Raw genomic sequence first — 22,900 nt, forward strand, 5'->3', positions numbered from 1 at the left:
ATCCTTCCATTTGCAACGACATGGACGGAGCTAGAGTGTATTATGTCAAGTGAAAGAAGTCAGTCAGAGAAAGACAAATACATGACGTCACTCATATGCAGAATTTAAGAAACAGAACAAACAAAGGAAAAAAAGGCCACAAAAACAGACTCTTAACTACACAAAACAAACCGATGGTTACCAGAGGGGAGGTGGGGGGGGTGATGATACAGGTGATGGGGAATAAGAGTGCATTTATTGTGATGAGCCCCAGGTGATGTACGGAAGTGCTGAGTCACTATATTGTACACCTGAAACTAACAGAACACTGTATGTTAACTACACGGGAATTCATCTTTTTTTTTAAAAAGGACCACCCACTGCTTGGCTTCCTGTCTGTCTTTCCCTGGCCAGCTCCTGCCACTCCCTTCCCAGTGTCCCCCCCCCAGCTCCTCCTCGAGAAACCACTTAGACCTGAATCATGGTCTAGGTGTTGACTCCTGGCGACATTGACCTACGAATCTATTTTACTTCTTTTCCCCTGACTTTTGCTAGGCAAGTGAACTTGAAAATAGCCAGTAACAACATAAAGAACACTTCTGCTCGGTATCAACTTGTTCACCAGCAGTATGGGGTACATTTGAAGAAGGCACACACAGGTCATGGAAGCTGAGGCCCTTCTCCCCACTCTGCCATTTCTTCTCCCCTCTGGTAAGAGCTAAGACTTAATCAGCAGTTACTGCCTCCCGTGTTCTAAGCACTGGATGACTGCTATATCCTTTCATCCTCACAGCAACCCTGTGATATCGGCCCTGTTATCATTCTCATGTCATGATCAGGACAGTGAGCACAGAGACAGTACGTGACTTGCTGGAGGTCACACAGCCGGTGAGTCGCGGAAGCAGCCATCATTCCAGACAGTCTGGTTCTAGTGTCTGTGGCTGACCTGGATCTCTGCCTTTGCTGATCCCGTTGTATTGATCTATGCATGTATCTGTCTGGCGGAACTTGGACCATGCGCTTTGTATGGATAAATCTTGTCTCAGGCCGGAAGGTGCTAAGTGGGGCCAATCTGTCAGCTACTTGCAGCCTCCCCCAGGCTGGGGCAGGCCCTTGTGTGCACTTTCGTATTCAGGCATCAGGTTATCCACTAATTTCCTCCCGCCCAGTCTTGGGTCCTCTTTCTTCACCTGCTCAGGCTACAGGCCCAGGCTTTCTCTTCTTCCTCCTGGCCCGTCACCGTCACATGCCACGACCAGCAGGCTGTCCCACACTCAAGTTCTGGACAACCAAGCTGTGTGTGGACTGGCCTAAGTTCATGGCTATGAGCAAAACTAAGCCTAGTCCTCTGCCCCAGATCAAGCTATATTTTGCATACTTCACTGTGTTGTCTAAGTTGGTAGCTTACAGCCACGTGTGGCTATTTAAATTTAAATTAATTAAAATTAGATTAAATTACAAATTCATTTCCTCGGTCCCACTAACCACAGTTCAGGTGCTCAAAACAGCCACTTGTGGCTAGCGGCTACCAGAATGGAGTAGCACAGACAAGGAACATTGCCATCCCTGCAGAAAGTGCTCCTTCAGAGGCTAGCAGAGCTGATTTTTGCCTTAAAGGCTAAATAAAAGTATTTTTCTTTTGCCAGCTCCTATAGACTCCTACTACACATTGCTACTCAAATCCCATTCACAGCGGCCCTGACTTGCAGGAACGCTAATACTCGGCCTGGGATGCGGGCAGGGGGAGGCAGGGAAGGCCAAGCTCCTTCCTGACCCTCTGGCTCCCAGGGAACTTCGCAGCTCCTGAGCTCTTTGGGCTTTGGCCTTGCTCCTTCCTGTGAGGAAACCTTATCAAGCACATGCCATCTTGTCTGCCAGCACCCACCTGCCCCTGAGTTCCTGGCCCTCAAAGGACATAGAAACGTGAAGAGTTTTAAAAAAAAAAAAAAGGGCGCCTGGGTGGCTCAGTGGGTTAAGCCGCTGCCTTCGGCTCAGGTCATGATCTCAGGGTCCTGGGATCGAGTCCCGCATCGGGCTCTCTGCTCAGCAGGGAGCCTGCTTCCCTCTCTCTCTCTCTCTGCCTGCCTCTCCATCTACTTGTGATCTCTCTCTGTCAAATAAATAAATAAAATCTTTAAAAAAAAATAAAATAAAATAAAAAACAAACAAACAAACAAACAAACAAAAAAACACGATACTACAAAACACACTTTTCCCCCTGCTCACTGCTGAGGTATCGCATTAAAAACAGAATGGAGGCCTCATCTACCTGCAGCTCTAGGGCTACAAAGAGACCCAGATTTTTTTTTCTAGTTTATTTTTTAAAAGATGTTATTTATGAGAGAGAGAGAGAGAGAGCCCACCGTGGAGAGAGAAGCAGAGAGGGAGACAGAGAATCTTAAGCAGATTCGGTGCTGAGCACAGAGCACCACATGGGGCTTGAGCCCATGACCCTGATATCATGATCCAAGCTAAAAACCAAGGTCAGATGCTTAACCTTCACCGACAGCACCACCCAGGTGCCCCTCCCCTTCCCTTTTTTTGTATTTTAAATACATTTTCCTCTGACTTACACAGCCGACATTCTTTTTTTTTAATAGTTTGCATTTTAAAGATTTTATTTATTTATTTGACAGAGAGAAATCACAAGTAGACGGAAAGGCAGGCAGAGAGAGAGAGGGAAGCAGGCTCCCTGCTGAGCAGAGAGTCCAACGTGGGACTCGATCCCAGGACCCCGAGATCATGACCCGAGCTGAAGGCAGCGGCCTAACCCACTGAGCCACCCAGGCGCCCCCGACATTCTTTAACCTTCTAGATTCTCCCTGCCTCTAGGCAGCAAACTCAACAGCAGTGGCGTGGTCCACCCCTCTCTCAAAATGAGTTCAAGTCCTTACCATTTGAGCCATATGTTCCTGTTCCCTCCAATACACCACCTCCAACTGCACCTCGAAAGAACTCACTTACACTGCTCAGGCCACTGCAGTCACCTCTTAACTCCCGGGGCCGGTAGTACAAAGACGAGAGCGGGGTGGGGGGCAAGCTGGCCCAGGGAAAGAGATCCGGGCAGGGCCCCAGGCCCAGGAGAGAGCTTCCTCAGGGCCCCACACAACACTCTAGGTTCAGACTCTTCTCTTTTCCTTTTCTACCTTATTTCTTAGGGTTATCCCTAAGGTGTTAAAGACTCTGAGTTTGTCTTCGGAGAATGAAAGCAGGAGCTGGCATCCACGGCTGGGAGCAAGGCCACAGGGAGCAAAAATCCAAAGACCAGGAGCCTTGGCCTCCAAAGAGCGGCCAAGGAGACAGTCCCGAGCGCGTAGATCTGGGTGAGTAGGTCAGCGCTCCGCGGGGGGGGTTCTCTCCGAAATATTTGGAAAAGGGGGTCCAGGAGGACTAGAATTGCGATGGTGCAAAGGCTGGGAAGGGCCCTGCAGGAAAGAGATGGTGGACTTAAAAGTGGAACTGGGTGAACTGGGGGCGTCTGATGAGGGGACTGGGTCCAATGGGAGGGCGGGACTAAAGGCAATCGACACGGTTGTGCGGCCGCAGGGGAAGCCTCCTAGGCCTGAAGAGACAAGGGACGGAGCCAGTCCCCAGCAGAAGCCGTAGTGTTGTTCTGGGTCACAGCTGCCTGCTGCTGGGAAGGCCTTCATGAGAGCAACAGCTGCTGTCCAAGCAGGTCCAGCAGGGAGCAAGCAGGGGGCAGGGGAGGTCGGGGCAGGGGGCAGGCATATCCCCTCCACCAATGCCGTTTGCTTCCTGCCTCCAATCTCTTGCTGGCGTCTGCACTGACCAACCAGAAGCTGCCATTCTCCAGATGAGATCCAGAAGGACAAATGGAGAATGTCCAGCTCAGGAGCTCAAGCTGTTTTCCTGGGACATTCAAAGTGTCTGGAGACCGTGAAGACATCTGGGTGACAGACAATGAAGACATCTGGATGACAGACAAACCAGAGCCACGATCTGCAGCCTGTCTTTGTCGAGGCATCCCAGCCTGCCTTCTGCGGGCCCCACTGCCCTGTGGAACTGCCCTTCTCCCACTTTGTGCGGCTCTCTATCCCCACCCCTACCCCATGACATGGACGGCATGTCATCAAGGCCTGTCATAACAGCCCATCTCCCCAGCCACTGGAGGTGGGAACATGAGTCAAGTAGAGTTAAATGGGATTCTTCCCACAATGGCGTCCTTCTGTTGCTCGGCTTCCCACCTATCATCTGTTTGTCCACCACCTATGGATAGCAGAAGAGAGAAACTCTCTTTTCTCTGAAGTCAACTAAGCTGGGATGATGTGAGCTTTACCCTCTCCCCCAACCACATGGAAGAATATCTTGGAGAAGGGCGCCTGGGTGGCTCAGTGGGTTAAGCCGCTGCCTTCGGCTCAGGTCATGATCTCAGGGTCCTGGGATGGAGCCCCGCATCGGGCTCTCTGCTCAGCGGGGAGCCTGCTTCCCCCCCACCTCTGCCTGCCTCTCTGCCTACTTGTGACCTCTTTCTCTCTGTGTCAAATAAATAAATAAAATATTTTTTAAAAGAATAGAATATCTAGGAGATAAAGAGACCAACACAAAGAGAGACACAGAGCCGAGAGATGAGAGGTAACGGCAGAGAGCCTTCTGATAGAGTTGACGTCTTAGAGTCCTCGAGAACCTATCAGTTTGCTAAGCCAATAAACCCCTCTCTTTGCTTAAATCAAGCTGGCTTGATTTAGATTTCTATTACTTGCACTAGAAATGATGTTTGCATAAAAGCCCTAACAGGAAACACACAGTCAGACACACACCAACCTACCCTACTCTCTCCACAGAAGTCACCCCTCACTTCTGGTCTCCATCCTTATAAAGTACTTTCACAGAAATCTGTCATCTCACCAGCCTCCACAAAAATGCTAAATCATGGTGTTATTTTAGCATGATATATAAGAAGAGGCAGCTTTAAAAAAATGAATCTAGATCAGTACACTATTAAAAATTGTATTATAATTTCTATTTTAATATATTCTATAATAATATTCATAATATATAAGGACAAAGTTTGACTCTTCCCCCCTTATAAGGGGTGCATGCTGCTTAAGTTATTTTAAATTCAGTATACAAGAAAGAGCATGGCTTAGCCACGAATTCAAAATGACACATCAATATTGTGTTTGGGCCCAAACGTGTATTAATATCCAGACTGAAATTTAACTATGTGTTACCGCCCTCCGAACAGCTTCTATGACCTGGTATTTGGAATTCTTGAATTTTCACTTTAAAAAAATCAATTACTTTATTATTATAATTTTCATGGTTTGTTTCTAAAAGAGGAGACACGAGCACTTTCTGGCTGCTATTTGCAAGTACTTCTCCAGAAATAACACACTGTGGGTTTGGATAATTTTATTCCCAATAAAGGAAAAGCCAAATTGGATAAAAATTTCTCCTTTTCACTTTTGTTTAGAAGAACTAGAAATACCCTGATGTATTAAGAGATGGTCATTTGAATATACCTTATAGGTCTGAGCTCAAAATTGAGAATTACCATTTTTATGTCCCTCATAAATAGATAAGTCTTTTTTTTTTTAACCATCTGAACCATTTTTAAGTGTATTGTTCGGAAGTTCATTCTATTCTAACTCATATTCTTGATGCCTCCTCTCTTTAGCCAATAGTCCATTGGGAAGACAAATTAAACAAGTGAATAAAAATCATTGAGGGGCACCTGGGTGGCTCAGTTGGTCAAGCATCTCCCTTCCGTTTGGGTCATGATCCCAGATCCTGGGATCAAGTCCCATGTCAAGCTTCCTGCTCAGTGGGGAGCCTGCTTCTCCCTCTACCTGCTGCTCCCCCTGCTTGTGCTCTCTCAATCTCTGTCAAATAAATAAAATCTTTTTTTTTAAAAAATCGTTGAGGGCACCTGGCTGGCTCAGTTGGTTAAGCAACTGCCTTCAGCTCAGGTCATGATCCCGGAGTCCCGGCATCGAGTCCCGCATGTGGCTCCCATCTCCACAGGGCGTCTGCTTCTCCCTCTGACTTTCTCGCCTCTCATACTCTCTCTCACTGTCTCTCTCTCTCAAATAAATAAAATCTTTAAAAAATTTTTTTTTAAATAAATAAATAATTGAAAGCTATAAAATGGTGAAAACCACTACCATAAGGTGTGAAGTGGTCAGCTGGGTGATAGAGCAATCGAGGAGCTCATGCCTCGGACGGGTCCAGCTGATCTCCACAAACTGCCAACAACACCTGATCCACATCTAAAGCCTTTACAGTTGAAATTATAACCGACTCCATTATCATTTGAAAAAAAAATCACAAACCTCAGGACACTCTCACAAACCGCACATTCTTAGTACCAAAACTGAGGTTGGAAATCTTGGATTCGTATCCTGGTTCCACCTCTCACTAGCTCTGTGACCCTGAGCTAGTTATTTCCTTTTCCCCTTTCTGATGCTTGGTTTGTGTATAGGTAAATGAAAACTTCAAATACCTGCCCAGTGAGCTTGGCCAGACGACAGTGCGATGCCAGAGACGGGAGAACGTCACCTTGGACTTGGCTGAGGTTGCTTCTACTCTATCAAACCAGCAAGCCGATAAAAGCAGCCCAAAGGATGCACGTGATAATGATACAAATCAGTGAACAGATACAGCTGGTCAAAGGGGCCCTAACAGGGTTAGGAGTTGGCCAGGACAGAGAAAGGGAAAAGCCCTAAGTCATTGTATCACTAGGCCTGGGTAGGACCATAGCGCAATAGCAGTGGCTTTCCAAGTGTCCCTGGACCAGCATTTTGAACCTGGGGACTTGTGAGAAATACAATTCTTGGGCCCTAGCCCAGACCTGCTGAACCAGGAACTTTGGGGGTGGGGCCCAGCAATTTGCCTCTTAAGAAGCCCTCCAGGGGATTCTGACACCTGCTCAAGTGTGAAATCCTGCACTCCAGGGTGAGGCAATTCCTTCCCGCACTGGATTCACTTTCCTGTTCTCGCTTCTCTCATAGGCCTGTTTACCAGCCAGAGTTACCACTGGGAGGACAAAATCCCATGTGGACTTGGAAGCTCTCGGTTATCCGCAAAGCCCCACACAAATAGAAAGGATCTGTTTTCCTTGGGAGTAATGCTAGGCAGAGAATTTTTAACTTGTTCTGCACTGACACTGAGTGACTGGCCCCACGACTAGGCACAGGGTTGGACTACCCCTTTCCCTGCCATCTCCAGCAGTCACCTGCATTTTTATCAAGAGCCCGCTAATCCAGCCCATCTGCCTGGGGACCTAGCTCCAGGACTCAGGGTGAGCAGCACTGTCCAACAGAATTTTCTCTGGTGCTGGAGATGTTCTGTACTGTGCGCTAAACTCCACTGTCCAGTACAGCAGCCACTAGCCACAGGTAGCATTTGAGAACATGGCCAGAGTAACTGGGGAATCGCATTTTACATTTCAATTAATTTAAATTTGAATAGATGCATATGGGACAAAGTTAAAAAATTATATATTGTTTACCTGAAGTTCAGATTGAATAGGGTGTCCGTATGTTTATTTGCTAAATCTGGCAACCCTACTATACAGATTCTCGTTGCCCTGACCTTGGCTCCTCCCATGGGAAGTTTGATTAAAAGGTTTTCTACCCATGACCAGAGAAAACAGACTTGACCTTATACTGGCCAGAAAGGGCACCGGGCTGATGTTCTTTTTCTGAAGACAATTTTCAGAGAAATAATGGCTGAGAAAATCAATATAACGGATGACTAACAAGACAAACTTGTATCATACATACACTCATACTTGTTTCTCTGCAACTGAACCCATCTTCCATAGACAGGTTCTGATGGGAAATGGGAAGCAGTAGTCCATAGAGTCTCATTTAGTCAAGGATAATTCTGGACTTGGGGCATGGTCACAGGTACTAGGACTATAGCAGGAAGCAATGGTATCTGTGGGTCATGCTACTAGTTTTAAGGCAAACCCTGCCCCTTTAATTACTCAATCCCTTAATCGCCTCCATGAATAACTACCATATTAAAGTAAGCATGGGAATTGAAAAAAATAAGATCCAGAGTCCGTCCTTATGACTACTAAGCTTTGCTTCAAAAACACATTAAAAAAAAAAAAGTAAAGCAACTAGAATACTGCCAGTTCTCAGGAAGACTGGATAATATTTTCCCCACAACCCTATAATTTCAAGATGGGAACAAATAGAGGTGCCTTTATATCTTCATTCACTCTGGCCCTCACTCTCTACCATAACTATCTTTGGCATCTTGAGGTCTCCAAGCTCATTCTTGATATAATAACATAGTATTTTACAGTTACTGATTAAGGAGATATTTGATAACATCATTTTTAACTACAGGAAGGGATTTTGAAACTGGCACTCCCTGCCCAGGAATAGCAAAGCACACATGGTATTTTTATGAAGTAAATGGTATTCCAGGAGGCAGGTTGATTCTTGTAAAAGCCAGGCCCTCCTGTTTCCAAGAATGTCCAGGTCAAAGAATAATGATCATTAGCTCTTTCTCTTTCACATACACAGGCGGAGGTTTAAAAATGAATCTTAATAGCATTGTATCTCCACCATCACCTTTGGTATTTTCCTGTTTTCTCTATTGCTTAAAATACTCACGTGGATATATATTTAGCTTTGGGGATCTGACGCCTTGGGAACCCGTGGGTCTCTAGCAAGAGGCTATTAGTTGATGAAACTGCTCTCCTCTGCCTCCTCCCCCCTCCCACAGGGTCCTTCTCTGTCTTTACTACCCATTTCACTAAGATAAAGGTAATGAGACCGCGAGAGCACTGGCATTCTGCCCAGAGAACCCACATTTTCGAAGGGTCTCCTCCGAAAATAGTTCAGATTTAAATTTGGAAACCGGGCACTCACCCTGGAGGACTGCCATATAATCGGTACACAGGCTGCGGTTTTCAAAGCGTGGGTGGTCCCTGGCCCAGAAGCAGCAGCAGCATCTGAGAACTTTTTAGAAATGCTAATTCTCAAAGTTCACTCATGCAGACCGACCTGGATGACCTCAGTTACCTGAGAATTCCATCTTTATTCTATCCTTTATTTCTTTTTTAACTGTTCATGCTTCTCTTTCTTCAGAAGCAGTGCCCCCTTCTCACGGGGCATAGCCAGCACCCCCCCGCCCGAGAGGGGACAGCAGTGTTCTCCAAGTGTGGTCCCGGGACCAGAAGAAGCATCAGCCTCAGCTGGGAACGTGTTACAGACGCCCATTCTCGGGCCCCGCCACCCGGCTCTACCGAATCAGAAATTCAGAGGGTGGGACTCAGCCATCTGTGTCCCAATGAGGCCCCCAGTGATTCTGGATGCACACCGAAGTTTGAGAAACAACGAAGTTAAGAGTCTTCTCAGCTATCGAGCCTGTTCTGGGACTTGAAGGCTTGCCCCTGAAGGTCTATGATTTTATTCTCATGGGATTTTGTTCCTTTGTCAGTCGGCCTTATCCTTGAAAAAGCAGTAAAAATTACAACTGCCATTCACAGTATTATCCGTAGATATAAAGCTATGTTTCTCTGGAGGATTCGAGGAAGGCTGTCTCAGCGGGCGGTGTGGGATCTGTGTGATGGGAAGGGAACCATGGATTTGAAGTTGGCTCCTTTCCCCTTGATTGTAGGTAGACCAGTGTTTTGTTTATTTGTTTGTTTGTTTGTTTTAAATCAAGCTGATAGAACAGTTTGCCAAAATTTGGATCTACTGCAGCATAAAAACCGATTTTTACAGGCCACCCATTGTAGCCCATCACTGGGAAGACATTTAAACTCTCAATCTTTAGATTGAGATTTAGAAGGTTACTGCTAATTTAGCATCTCAATTGATTTATCCTATGGATGCAGATCTAGGGGTATATTTCAAGTATGGTGGGTATGAAAATAATGTTGAATCTAGTTTCTCCCCCTCCAATCCCTCCTTCACATTCCTGCCAGACCAATGTGTTAAGGACAGCTCCTATCACACTTTCCTCCGGCGGGGGGGGGGGGGGGTGGTGGGGGGGGCTCCCCAGTGTTAATGAACTAACTTGGTTCTCACCTGGCATTCAGGAGTGAAACTGGAGATACTACATGGAACCGTATGAAACTGCCAATTTAATTGGGCAAAAATGGTCAAATATCAGCAATTTCGTTCACGTGGTTCACCCTAGTGTTATCGATTTCATACTTAATTTGTTAACCTACTCGATAACCTTTTTCTTTTTCCTATTTTAAGATTTAAGCTCCTTGGAATTTTAATGCTTCAACTTAAAACTGCCAGCCAATTGCTGGTGAAAAAAATCTCCAAAAGATAAAGAGAAAATGTTCCCTTCCTACAGGTGCAGAGAAGCAGGCACTATCTGTGTGGCACAAAGCCAATGTCATGTCATGAAATCATACCTGGGAACATTTACTGAAGTATCTGTCCCACTCTCCTGGCCAGTATGGAGGTGTGAGTGAAAGGCCATGCTCCTGTTTTGTTTTCCATTACTATAAAACTGTCCTTTAAAGTGTTATTTGTAAGGAAACGTATCTCTTAAGATACCTGAATATCAGCATTTGTTGCCACGTCTTGTAAAATAGAACCTGTAACACCTAAAGTTCTGAAACTATGGTCATCTTACTTAATAATATGTCGCTCTGCTAATAGTAACACTTAAATTGTCAATTCTGTTTCCCAGAAAGTGACAAATTTATCTGTCAGCTTTCTTTGTTAAGTGGAAGAAGAGCTTTGGAATTTCTCTCTCTCCCGTTAGGCATGAAAGTGTTATAAATCCATCCTCTGTTGGATTCCTTATTCAAACAGTGGAGTCTTTGTTTCATTTAAATTACCAAAAAGATCGAGGATATGGAGCCAATCCATCATTCCAACTGTATTCTTCACTACTCCTCTACCCACACATGATGCTACTTGGAGCTCCCCCCCTGCACACATCATCTTCCCCTGCGAAGAACACTTCTTCCCACACCCATCTCAACCTATCAAAATCCAAGCCAAGGTCCACCCAAAGGTCATTTCCTTGCGAGGTCTTCCCCAATTCCTTCGGGAAAGACTTCTCTTTAATGATACTTGCCATAGTATTTCCCTTCTCTCTTGGTAGACTTCATCTTCTCTGGTTTTATTGAGATATAACTGACATATAACATTGTATTCATTCTAGGTGTACAACACAATAATTTGATATATGTATATACTGCAGAATGATGACCACAATAAATTTAGTTAACGTCTATCACCTCACGTAGTCACAAACTCTTTCCCCTGAATAAGCTTTAATCCCACTGAAGATGGAGAATGTGCATTACTCCTCTTCCAAAGTATCAAGCAAAAGGCCTTGCAATGTAAGCATGCCCTCAGTATTTCAAAGATGACATTGAAGAAGTCTCCCACAACCAGTATCAAGGGATATCTTGATCTCATTGACCCCTAAAACCAACCATTCTTCTTTCCCACGGTGGGAGGTCAACTCCCCTACATACATTGAAGATTCTAGGGCCTGATTCATCACTATAACATAAGAATTCTCAGTGATTTTTGGGGCGCCTGGGTGGCTCAGTGGGTTAAAGCCTCTGCCTTCAGCTCAGGTCATGATCCCAGGGTCCTGGGATCGAGCCCCACATCGGGCTCTCTGCTCAGCCTGCTTCCTCCTCTCTCTGTGCCTGCCTCTCTGCCTACTTGTGATCTCTGTCAAATAAATAAATAAAATCTTAAAAAAAAAAAGAATTCTCAGTGATATCATTATCCTTAGAGATAGATAAGCCTTCCAATAGTTTGGGCCCCTGGGCTCCTTGACCTCCTCTTCCAATGATTGTGTTCACCGCTCCCACGGTTTTACCCTAGACTTTCTTATTGATAACCATTGGCCTCCTTAATCTCAACTTCAAATGCCACACGCTCCAAACACCGCCAAAAAAAAAAAAACAAAGTTTCAGAATACCTGGTTTCTCCGAGTGGGAGGAAAATGCATAGCCCCGGATAACACTTCTTAAAGTCACCCCCTTCCCCCCTCCACCTCTGGCACAGAATCTGCAGCACTTCGGGAGGAGCTGCCTACAGCCCAGAGTGAGCCTGCGGTGGGGGCGGGGCACGAGGGGCTTTGTTCTGAAGCTATTTTTGCAAACCACTTCACCCAACTCTGAGGGAAGATCGCTTTTCCCTACCAAAGAACGCCCCTTCAGAGCGCTAATACGGGTGGAGGGCGAAGCTTCCCGAGCTGCTCCCACCCTCGAGTTTAAGACTCGAGTCTTAAACTCTTCAGAAAACTCACCCCAAACAGTCCTTTGAAAAACTGTCCCACCGGCTGTAGACCTCTGCCCTTTCCCACTGGAAACCGGGAGGGCGAGGCCAGAGATTTTTAGATGCAGACAATGAAGGGAGGGTGGGAAGCTGCGGTTGCGTGCGTGTGCGTGTGCGTGTGCGCGCGCCAGGACTCTTCTGTTGTCCCGGAGCTGCGGAAGCCCCCCTGGAAACAGAAAGCATCAGGGGCTCCCACAGCCTGAAGAAGGGCTCCAACCTTCCAACCCAACAGACGCCTATTCTCAGAGAAAAGTACTGCGAAATGGCACAGCTGGCCCTATTATAGCTCAGACTGTACCCTCCGGGCCAGCCCCCCCCCACGCTATGTCCACGCGAGAGCACTGGACAGGGGAGGGAGGTGAGCCGAGTGTTCCTGGTGGGAGGCTGCTTTCTCCTGGGGCAGAATGGGAACCGGGAGAGGAGATACACAGGTGCCCTCCCGCTCCCCCAAACCGAGACACATGGAAGGGAGAACCCCAAGAGAGCTGCTCGAGGACAGTGGGAAGGTCTGCATGCCAGGAAAGTTGGCACCCAGTTTCCTGCCTGGACCCTCGCCGAGCTGTACAGATCCGCAGGCCCACCCTATGGCCACTGGAGCTGGGGATGGGGAAATTCTTGTCCTGGCAGAAGTAACTCGGCGGTGTGTTGTGCGTGAACCTGGAGTCTGGTGCCCCCTTGTGGTCACGAGGTGGGAACATCACTCCCCGCGGTCGGAGTTGGGAGAAAGGACCTTAGCAGTTCCCCAGGCTTCCTATGGAGGAGCACAGGGCTTACTTAGAGGGCGGTCCAGGAGATGGGAGACAGAAATGGGAGAAGTGCATGGGAGTCAGCAGGCACAGCTGCCCTTGGCTGAGGGAGGCCTCGGGGAAGGAAGAGCCCAGAGGAAAAACAGAACAGCCCCTGTGCAGAGACTCCCGGCCCCGACCCCCAGCAGGGTACCTCACTAGATCGTGGCATTAGAGCTGGAGGAGGACCATATCCTCAAAAGTCCTCCAACTCCCAGAGGATTTAATATTGAAACTGTACTTGGGACTGATCAGCTTTACCAAGGTAACTCTGACAGATAGGAGATAAGCCCAAGGTGTCAGGAAAGAATGGGGAAGAGAGGCTTGGTGCCACATGGTTGAAAGCAGTGATAGGCAAAAATAAGTTTCATGTACACAGTCCCCCACTGAGCTGAGACCTGTCAACACATACGTGTACCCAGGCACAGGCATGGATTTGGAAGGAGACAGAAAATACCAACTGTACCACTTAATACCTTTATCGCCTCAGGCCAGTCCTATCAGACCCTCATTTTCTTCAGTCCTAAGAAGAAATTATACCTAATGGGCAAGGTTATTAAGATTAGAGGCAGTGTGTATAAATGAATAGAAGCTGCTATTTATGTATTTGTTTATGATTGTGTGGAAGCGTTCATTGCCAGTTTCTTTGACAAAAGATTTGAAGTAAGTCTATGACAAAAGACAAGTAAAAAGAACTAACAACATAGAAATTAAAAATTTAAAAAGAGCAAGGAATGCTGAAGTGCTAACCAGAAATGTAAACATGGCGATTTCAGTTTCAAATTTGGTTTTGAGCTTCCTGTCAGCTGAGGTGTAAAGGGAAACCAGTACAACTGCAGTTACCAGAAAGGAAGAGGGGCACTGCCTTCTCAAGGGAAACGAGCTCTTCTGGGCTCCAAATTTCAAAAAGCAAATTACCCAAAACCTTGACTATTCCTTACCATGGGTTTCCAAGTGTCCCCAACTAGTAATACTGTAGGGACTGGGACAAATTTACTTCAAGCTAACGACTCAGATTTCTACACTTCCGAACTTATCCCACATTTCTTCTCAGATGAGCTTTTCCTTAAGACATCCATCCTAAGACCACCCAAAGGGCATTTGGACTCACCACTTCCACCCCCAAGGAGATGTTTTCATTTGTAACTCAGGCAGAAGCTTTAGGATGATGACAAATTAAAGCAAAAGGATAGATGTATTTTTAGGTCAAACAGCTAAAATTCAAAGACCTCTTCTCTTTCCAGAACCAATTCAGGCCTGTAAGCCACACAGCTCTCCCTTTAAGGCCAAGGTCACCTTTCAGGGCTATTAGCACATGAAGTAAACAGCCTTTGCAAAACAGTACCACAGGTGAGCTCTCCCACCCAAACCCCACAGGCACCCCAACTAATCTGCATATGCTGACACGAGTTACCCGGGAAGATGCCAAAATAAGCTCCTGTCCTCCCTCACCTTTACTTTAATCCCCACATAGGTTTTGCTTTTACCATATGGTAATTATTTCCAAATCACAAGTGCAAACACTCACTCTGATTGGAAAATTAGCAGATTTCAAACTCAGGTAATTTGTCCCTAATGAGGAACTTGTTGAACTGAATTTAACAATTAACTCACACACCCTTTGCTGCCTGCGGCTCTGGGAGTGCAACAGAAAAGTAGGAAGGGCAAGCCGAAGGCCAAGACTGGCAGGACTTTGGCACAAGATGAAGGCTGGGATGGGGCAAAGTGTGTAATAGGGCACATCAGGAACTTGACTGTTCAAATGGACATATATAGCCAATTACAAACATGCCAAACTACAGAGAATAATATGGCGAACCTCCACGTACCCAACCGTAGCTCCCACAACTACCAACTCAGGGTTGCTCCAGCTTCATGCAGGCTGAGGAGCAAGCAACCAAGAAAATGGACAGGGCAGAGGAGTGAAAGGGAAGGTGGCATGTCTCCTCTCTCGAATTCCCGGGGGCTCCAAGCTCGGGGGGGGGGGTGCGCAGAAGTGGGATAGATGAGTGAAATTTAACTATGGGGTGGTTTCAGCCCTCCTCGTTAGCATTTTGAAGATGACTGGGCAGAGCCTGAGAAAGGGCTGATCCTTGTTCTCCAGTCTCTACTACTCTCCCTATCCGGTGGCTGGGGCCACTGGCTCTGGGCTCTGCAGCTGCAAACCCAGGTGACCGGAATCGAGGGCTTCTGGGAGCTCTGGCTTAGCACACAGGATCGGCAGGATCACTCCCACTCCAACTGTGTGCTCCTCTGCCGACCGGCCCTGCCTTTTCTCAAACACTGGGGCCCACTTCATGCCTGAGGCTCTGTCTCTATCTCCTTTGCTGCTTGTCCCCCTAGAACTGCCCTATTGAACACCATAGCCACATGTAGCAACTGACCTGAAACATGGCCAGTGAGACTGAGGAACTAATTTTTTTTTTTTAACTAACTCAAATTTAAAAACTGGCACTTGATTCAATTACTGGAAAACATCTAAGTATGGTTGGAAGGTGAATCTACATTTTCAACTGGAGATTTTACAAGAACCTAAGTATAGATCAAGTATGTCTGATGAAAATGTAGCATCTGAAGACAGGCTGTAACTGTCTGGATTTTGAAGATTTAGCAAAAAATAAACGAATGTAAAATATCTCATGAAGGATATACGGGGTGCCTAGTTGTCTCAGTCAGAGGACCGTGCGACTCTTGATCTCAGGATTGTGAGTTGGAGGCCAATATTGGGTGTAGAGATTACTTAAAAAATAAAATCTTTCCGGTGCCTGGGTGACTCAGTCCGTTAAGCATCTGCCTTCAGCTCAGGTCATGATCCCAGATTCCCTGGATCAAGCCTCATATCGGGCTCCCTGCTCAGTGGGGAGTCTGCTTCTCCCTCTCCCTCTTGCTCTACCCTGCTCATGCTTAGGCACGGGCTCTCTCTCTCTGAAATAATAAAATCTTCTAAAACAAAATGAAGTCTCTTTAAAAATACTGATTACATGTCGAAATGGTAATCTTTTTAATATATTGGGTAAAATTAAATATTAACAGTAATTTCTCCTGCTTCCATTTACTTAATAAGATGTGACAACTAGAAAATTTAAATTATACATGGGGCCCACATTATAGTTTGATTGGACAGCGGTGACACAGAACCAGACTCCTCTCTGAACTTGTAAGTACCCTTAAAAAATAACAATCCTGGTGACTCAGTCACTTAAGCATCACGATCGCAGGGTGCTGGGATGGAGCCCCATGTCCTCTCTGCTCAGCGGGAGTCTGCTTCTCCCTCTCCCTGCCACTCCCCTGCTTGTACTCTCTCTCTGTGTCAAATAAATGAATAGAAACTTAAAAAAAAATACAATTCTGTTGTCAAACTCCTGCCTGTGGCAGAGGCCGCAATTACCAGCCATGTCCTGCTATACTGGCCCCCCCTAATTTTCCTAGCTGATCATTTCCTGGACTGTTCCCTTTGCTCCCTGTTGGAACATTCTGGGCCACTTACTTTCTTTCACACAACCACTGCAAGTTGGTCAGCCGTTAAGTCATGAACACACAGAATGCATGAATCTAATTTCAGACTAAGATGATGAACTTGACCTACGATATGGAAGAGCCTCAAGGTTCCTAGGATACTAAAATAAATGTAAAGCTTATTGATGAAACATACCCAGTTGATATCCTCAAAAGGGACCTTCCATGAAGTACCCACTTAGGTAAGAATCATTACAAAGAAATATACAAAGACTACCAAATGGTGATCTGACACAAAACTGCTTGCCTAAGGACAGAAGCATCCCATTACCCCACCGCAAGTCAAATCGCTATCTCCCAGCACTACAGTTCCATCTTGAACAACAGTTTGAGCTCCGTTGGCCACGTAAATGTAGCTTACACTTGATATATACTTATCACAGTACTATACCTGAGTATTCTTTTCCCAATAATTGCCAAAATATTTTCTTTTCCCCAGCTTACTTTATCATAAGAACACAGTATTTAATACATATAACATAACATACGTGTTAGCCAAGTGTTCAGGTGATCGGTAAGGCTTCCGGTCAGCAATAGGCTAGTAGGAGTTAAATTTTAAGTGAGACAAGAGACACAGATTTTTGACTTTGAAGGGAGTCAGCGCCCCAAAGCTCACATTGTTCAAGAGGGCAGAAGGAGAGAAGTACATCAAATCAGGTGAGATTCGGAGTGCAGGTGCTCGCTGGTTCCCAAGGCCAAGTGGAAACTCCTCTAAGCCAGTGGTCACTACGCTGGGTCACTTCTAAAAGGCGCAGGCCCCGTTAACGAGGTTGTCCGGGATGGGTTACCTACAGCCGTCCCGGGCTCAGCGTCCCTCACACGGCACACCTGACCTTGGCTTGAGGTTGGCCGAAATCTTCCCTGAGCGGGGCCGGGACGGTACAGCGGGGTTGATCGAGAAGGACCCGCCGGTCACCTGCCTCTCCGCTCATCTCTTCGTCAAAGGCGGAAGAGTCACACGATCTGAAGAGAAGCCAGAGTATCGCTCATCTTGGGAGCGGCCAGACCTCATTTCCCTCTTCTGTGGGGCCAGAGGCAGGCAAGCATGCGTGTGCACGTAGCAAAGCAAAGTTCAGGGACACAGGCTGCCCTGTACAAAGTGTAACGCGACAACACGTGAGAAGCTCTCCGAGAACTCCTTGCACCCCGGCGCTCCTAGCAGCAGGACTGACGACGGCCGACAGGCTTCGCCAGCAAGGGGGATGTCCACGGACGGAGACCGGGCACACGCGGTGAGGTACACGCGCACCAGCGTGTAAGGCTCAGCCGAGCAAGAACGAGCAAAGCGCGGCGGGGGTGACACCACGCGCGAACCTCGAACACACGGCGCCGAGCGACGGACCGGCCATGCGAGGTCACAGGCTCTCCGACTCCATCGTCAGCCAGTGTCGAGGACGGGGCCGTCCACAGACGCAGAAAGCAAACGGGGGCTTCCGGGCCTGGGGGACAGGACGGCAGCCGGTGCTTCGGGGCCACAGAGGCCGCCCTGGGGGTGAGGCGGCTGCGTGGGAAATACAGCTGGTGATGGCACGGCCGTGAAAATGCAGCGACTGACGCCCAGCTGTACCCCTGAAGACGGGGGACGGTCGCTCCCGTGAAGTGCGCCTCCGTACAAAGGAAGGGGAAACAGAAAGAACTTCAGGGCTGCCGTGAGCCCCACCGACACGAGAAAGCAGGAACGGACATGGGGGAGCCGGGATGCTGGACAGCCCAGGGGCACCGGGAGGGGACAGGCAGAAAGGGACATAGGGGTCCCGCTTCAGAATCTGACCAGAGGTCGCCAACACTTGAAAAGCAAACAAATAACACACATTTTCCAATGCGAAGCTCTTCAATGTCTCCAAATAACCAGGACTTCTAAACCGAGTCAAGGACCAAACAGGGGGAGAGCAAGACACCCCACAGGTGCGTTTTCGAGGCCAGTGACTGCACCTGGACGAGAGGGGCTGGGCTCTGCGGGGGGCAGCGTGGGCGCTGAGTGCAGCCTGGGCGCCGCCACCAAGCAGGGCGCCCCTGAGCCGCTCTGCCCACCTGGGACGTCTCCCACATCCTCCATATAAGCCTGGCAAGCACGTCCTCTCTGGGGAGGTTTCACAGCTTCTTTCAAAACAAATTTGCCAGAACTGCATTTCATACACGGTGCACAAACCAGCACACACCAAGACCACTCTTCCAAAAGGGGTTTCTGGTATTTAAAAAGTCACTTCAGTACAGACGATGCACAGGGAAACCATGTGCAAAAAGCCACGCCCTTCCCTTCCCAGGCTACAGCACTACAGCACACAGGAAACGTCGGGACCTCATGCCAAGCAACGGAAGTCCGTCACTGAAGGACAAACACCCCTTCAGGATTCATACAAAGGATCTGCAGCAGTCCAGCTCGGGAAAACAGAAAACAGAAGGCTGGGGGCCTGCGCTGGGGGGGATGGGGAACGGGGAGCTCTGCTGGTGGGGATCGCTGCGCTTTTGCAAGAGAACAGCTCCAGAACCGCCTTGGGAAACCACGTCCACCCACCGAGCATCAACCGTCCACCTACCGAGCATCAACCGAAAGGCACCTTCAAAATGGTTAAGGCGGTACATCTTAGGTCAGGATTTTTAGCTCCCCTAAAAGTCTGGACAACCATCCGATTCAAGGAGTCCCCACGGTAACTGTTGGGCGAGTGCACTTTTACGGTTCTCGAGAAATTATAGTTTCGGGGGTTTCGACCGAACCCAGTTTGGAGCTGGATCTACTTTAGAACATTAACTAATACGATGACTGTCTACAAGGACAGCAACAAAGCGACGACTCTAAGCAAAAACAATCCCAGTGTCCTGAGTCGCTGCCTTGTTTCTACAAACCGCTCACGAGCTTGTGCTCATCAACAGTCTGGACACCGAAATGTAAAACACAGACACATCGAGGAAAAGGAAAAAAAAAAAAGCAACCAAAAACCAGAACCAAAATGAAGTCAAAATTCGAGAGGGAGCTGATTTGGGCCCATGCTCTGGTGTTTTGTACAAAGAGAAAATACGACAAGACTCAGGATTTGGGAGGGGAAGGCGGGCTTCTGTCCATTTTACCTTTGGCCTGGCTTGCGGGCTGCGGGGCCAGAGGCGGCCTGGCTGTCTGGGCGATGACTGTCGTCATGGCCACAGGGCCCTGCAAGATTCTCAACCGTGGTCCCTGTGGCTGGGGCGGCCGCAGTGTGTGCGCGGGACGAGGACCGCTCTGCTCGGGGCTTCTCTGGCTTTCCCCAGAGCCGAACGGGGCCGACACCGCCGACACCGCCGCGTGGGGCTGCGGCAGCTCCCCCTCTCCGGCCAGGTTTAGCGCCACAGCCTGCTGAGCAGAGGAGGCCCTTTCTAGACTGGCTGCACCTCTCGCACTTGGACCCTGGGGCCCAGGCCGCTGAGGACCCCCAGTGGAGGCTTGCTGAAGTTGTTCTTGGGAAATCAAGTGATAGAGCCCCCGCTCTGGCGGCCGCGCTGTGTTCAAAAGGAGCGACTCTTGGGGAACCTCCAGGAGAGTTACTGGCCTGAGGCCGGAAGCGTGTTTTAAAAAAAACTGGACGCGGACCGGAGGACTCCGCGCTGCAGCGGGCACCGCACTGGGGGGCCGAGCGCCTGAGGGCAGGCTGCTGGGCTGGATCCCCGCAGGAGCCTTGGCGCCAGCCTGAGGGCCCTGCCCCGGGCCGGAGCCCCTCTCCAAAGCCCGAGCTCCGCAACCAGGGCCCGCCACTTGGAGGAGGCTGTGGCCCGCGGAGCTGGCCGTGACCTGGACGGCCGGGCTGCTCTGCAATGAGCCGGCGGGGGACGGGGTGGTCGCAGGCAGCCTGCCGACTCCAGGGCCCTGCTTCCCAGAGGATTTCGGGGACTTGGCCATGACCCGGGTGGCCGGGGCTCTCAGTGAGGAGCTGGCGGTGGGCAAAGTGCCTGCAGGAAACACGCTCACTCGAATCACTTCCACAGAGGATTTCTGGGCCGTGGCCGGGACCCGGGTGGCCGGGGCTCTCACGGACGAGCTGGCCGTGGACAGGGGGGCTGCAGGAAGCGCGCCCACTCCGGTCACGCTCACAGAGGACTGCTGGGAGCCGGCCGAGACCCGGCTGGCCGGGCTCCTCTGTGGGGCGCTGGCGGCGGACACGGTGGCTGCGGGAAGCGGGCTCCCTCGATTCACGTCCACGGGCGATTGCTGGGAGGGACTTGGTGGCTTAGGAGCGGGAGCAGGACATGGAGATTTACGAAAGCTGCTGCCCTCCCATGGAATAAAACTGTTCGCCGACCGGCTCGTTCCTGAGCTCCAGGGAAGTCTGATGCGCAGAGGTGGCCGTCCCACGCCTTCCCCCTGGACTGGAGACCGAACCGATGCCATGTCAGGCTGTTTTGGGTCGTTCCCGGGAGGAAGCCCACTGAGGCCGCCTGAGCCGTGCGACCCGGTGACCGTACAGCTGGCCTTCTGCGGGACGGCCAGCTCTGCCCCCGTGACCACCCCGCCAGCAGCAGTCTTTGATTCTGGAGGGACACCGCCTGAACAGTCATCTGTGCAGGGGTGCGGAGGAGACATCTGTCCCTCCCACCGGTCTTCCTTCCAGGGCCTTCTCGCTCCAGAGGAGGGTGGATTATTCAGCGGCGGCGACTTCGGGAAGGTCAGCTCCGTGCTCTGAGGCTCCTGGCCGGCTTCGCGGCCACACGCACCACCGTCCCTCACCTCGCCGGCTGCCCAGACTCCCGGAGGTGAGACGACCCGTTGGGCGGACCTCTTCCCTCTGGCATATTTCTGCACATCCACTTCCGAAGGCACCGCCAAGTCACAGGGTCTCCGCCTCCACGTATCTACGCAGCTCCCCGCCTTAGAAATTTTGAGGTCGTACCACGGACGGTCTTGGCGCTCCCTGCGTTTCCGGCAAGAGGCCCATACTGTCAGCTCAGGAGGAGGGGGACAAGCAGACAGCTCCCGCTGCCGATGCAGAGAGGAGGCAGAGTACCTCCTGAAGCTCCTTTTCATCGGCCCAGTGTTCATCTTTTGCTTGTTATAGAGCAGCCTGTTCGCCGTGCAGGCTACTGCTACAGAAGGATCCAGACACAGGGGCTCAGCGGTGGCCAAGATCAGCTGGCTCTCAAGCGACAGTTTGTCCTCCTGGGTCCATTCCTGGCCATCGCTGGTCATGGACTGCACGTCGCAGGCTAACGTCTGCATGGTGGGGCGCAGGAGAATGTGCCTGCTCTGGTAGCCCGGAGGTTCCCCACCGCTGCACTGCCTGTAGTCCCGCACCTGCGCTATGACGCACCCGCACTGGAAGAGGTTCACCTCCGATTTTTCCAGCACGTCCAGCAGAGCGGGAGGTAGTTCTTCAGCATCCAGGTATTCGAGCAATTCGCGTTCTTCGTAGGGCAGCCGGACGGTCTCCGAATACGCTCCGTGTTTCCCCTGGAGCATCAGCGAATATCCCCCCTCTCCCCGGTGCAGGTTGACCACTAAACAAGGCAACGACTCTCTCCTCACGAGCTTCTCTAGCAAGTTCACGTTGCTTCTTAGCTCCTCCGGAGCCTCAGGCTCTCTCCCACATTCTTCCACGTAGATGTCGTAAAGCTTCTCGTAGAGAGATGCTTCCCCACTCGACGAGCCTCTCCTCTTTGGAGGCCTCTGCTGGGCGCCTGCGATGACATAGTCCGCACGGTCCAAAGCCCTTTCCAGGGCCTGTTGCATCGTGGTGCGAAAGGGGCCCTAAAGACAAGAGAAAACGCAAGTGCCTTGAGGAGCGGGCCGAAAACCCCGGCTTTCACGTCGAGGTAGAGTCCGGCCCGCGCCGCAACTGCCCCGCGGCGCGGTGAGCCAGGAGCCTCAGTTCCCAGTGCACGGCCGGGAGCCCGCCCCAGGAAAGCAGCACACGACATACCTGCGATCAGGGGAAAACACCTACACGTGCCCGAGTCGCCACCGCGGGTCCCGACTCCTCGCAGGCGGGGCCGGAAGTGGGCGGCTGGGCGCACCCCTTCCCGCCCTCCCTGCTCTTCCCCCGCCCCCCGTCCCCGCCCCCTGCGGGAGCAGCCGCTGGTGCGCATGTGCTCTCTCTGCAGGCCGCCAAGGCAGGCCTCAAGCCTCCTCCTGTTGTTGCCTCCGCCCCGGGGCCACGAGGCCCAGGGCCCGCACTCCCGCGGCAGGGCCACCCCTTGGCTTTGCGCTTAAGGCCCAGGGCATGGCGCCACCGCCGCCGCCGCTGCCGCCGCGCAGGCAAGGATCCGAGGAATACGCCCTCTCCGGTCCCAGGTCCACGCCAGTTCGCGCAGAAATGCGGCTGTCGCCGAAGCCTTGGAAGCTGGTCCTTTCCTTTCTGGGCCGGCGCTTCCCCCAGAATTGTTCGCTGTTTCCGAGTCTCCTGTCGT

The 22,900-nt window shown here is 50.0% G+C and overlaps 1 protein-coding gene across 1 annotated transcript in view; it reads right to left on the reverse strand.

Annotated features, from left to right (window-relative positions):
• Positions 1 to 22,223, reverse strand: part of LOC122896701 (transcription factor SPT20 homolog) — a 91,352-nt gene extending 69,129 nt beyond the window's left edge. The window contains exons 1-4 of the mRNA XM_044234756.1: positions 20,619 to 22,223; positions 19,598 to 20,291; positions 17,704 to 17,845; positions 17,365 to 17,494 (exon numbers count right to left, since the gene is read on the reverse strand). Coding sequence (XP_044090691.1) covers positions 17,365 to 17,494; positions 17,704 to 17,845; positions 19,598 to 20,291; positions 20,619 to 22,223 — 2,571 coding nt within the window. The remainder of the gene's footprint in view (positions 1 to 17,364; positions 17,495 to 17,703; positions 17,846 to 19,597; positions 20,292 to 20,618) is intronic.
• Positions 22,224 to 22,900: the final 677 nt, after the last annotated feature.

The sequence above is a fragment of the Neovison vison genome, chromosome X, assembly GCF_020171115.1.
Source record: "Neovison vison isolate M4711 chromosome X, ASM_NN_V1, whole genome shotgun sequence".
Lineage (NCBI taxonomy): Eukaryota > Metazoa > Chordata > Mammalia > Carnivora > Mustelidae > Neogale > Neogale vison.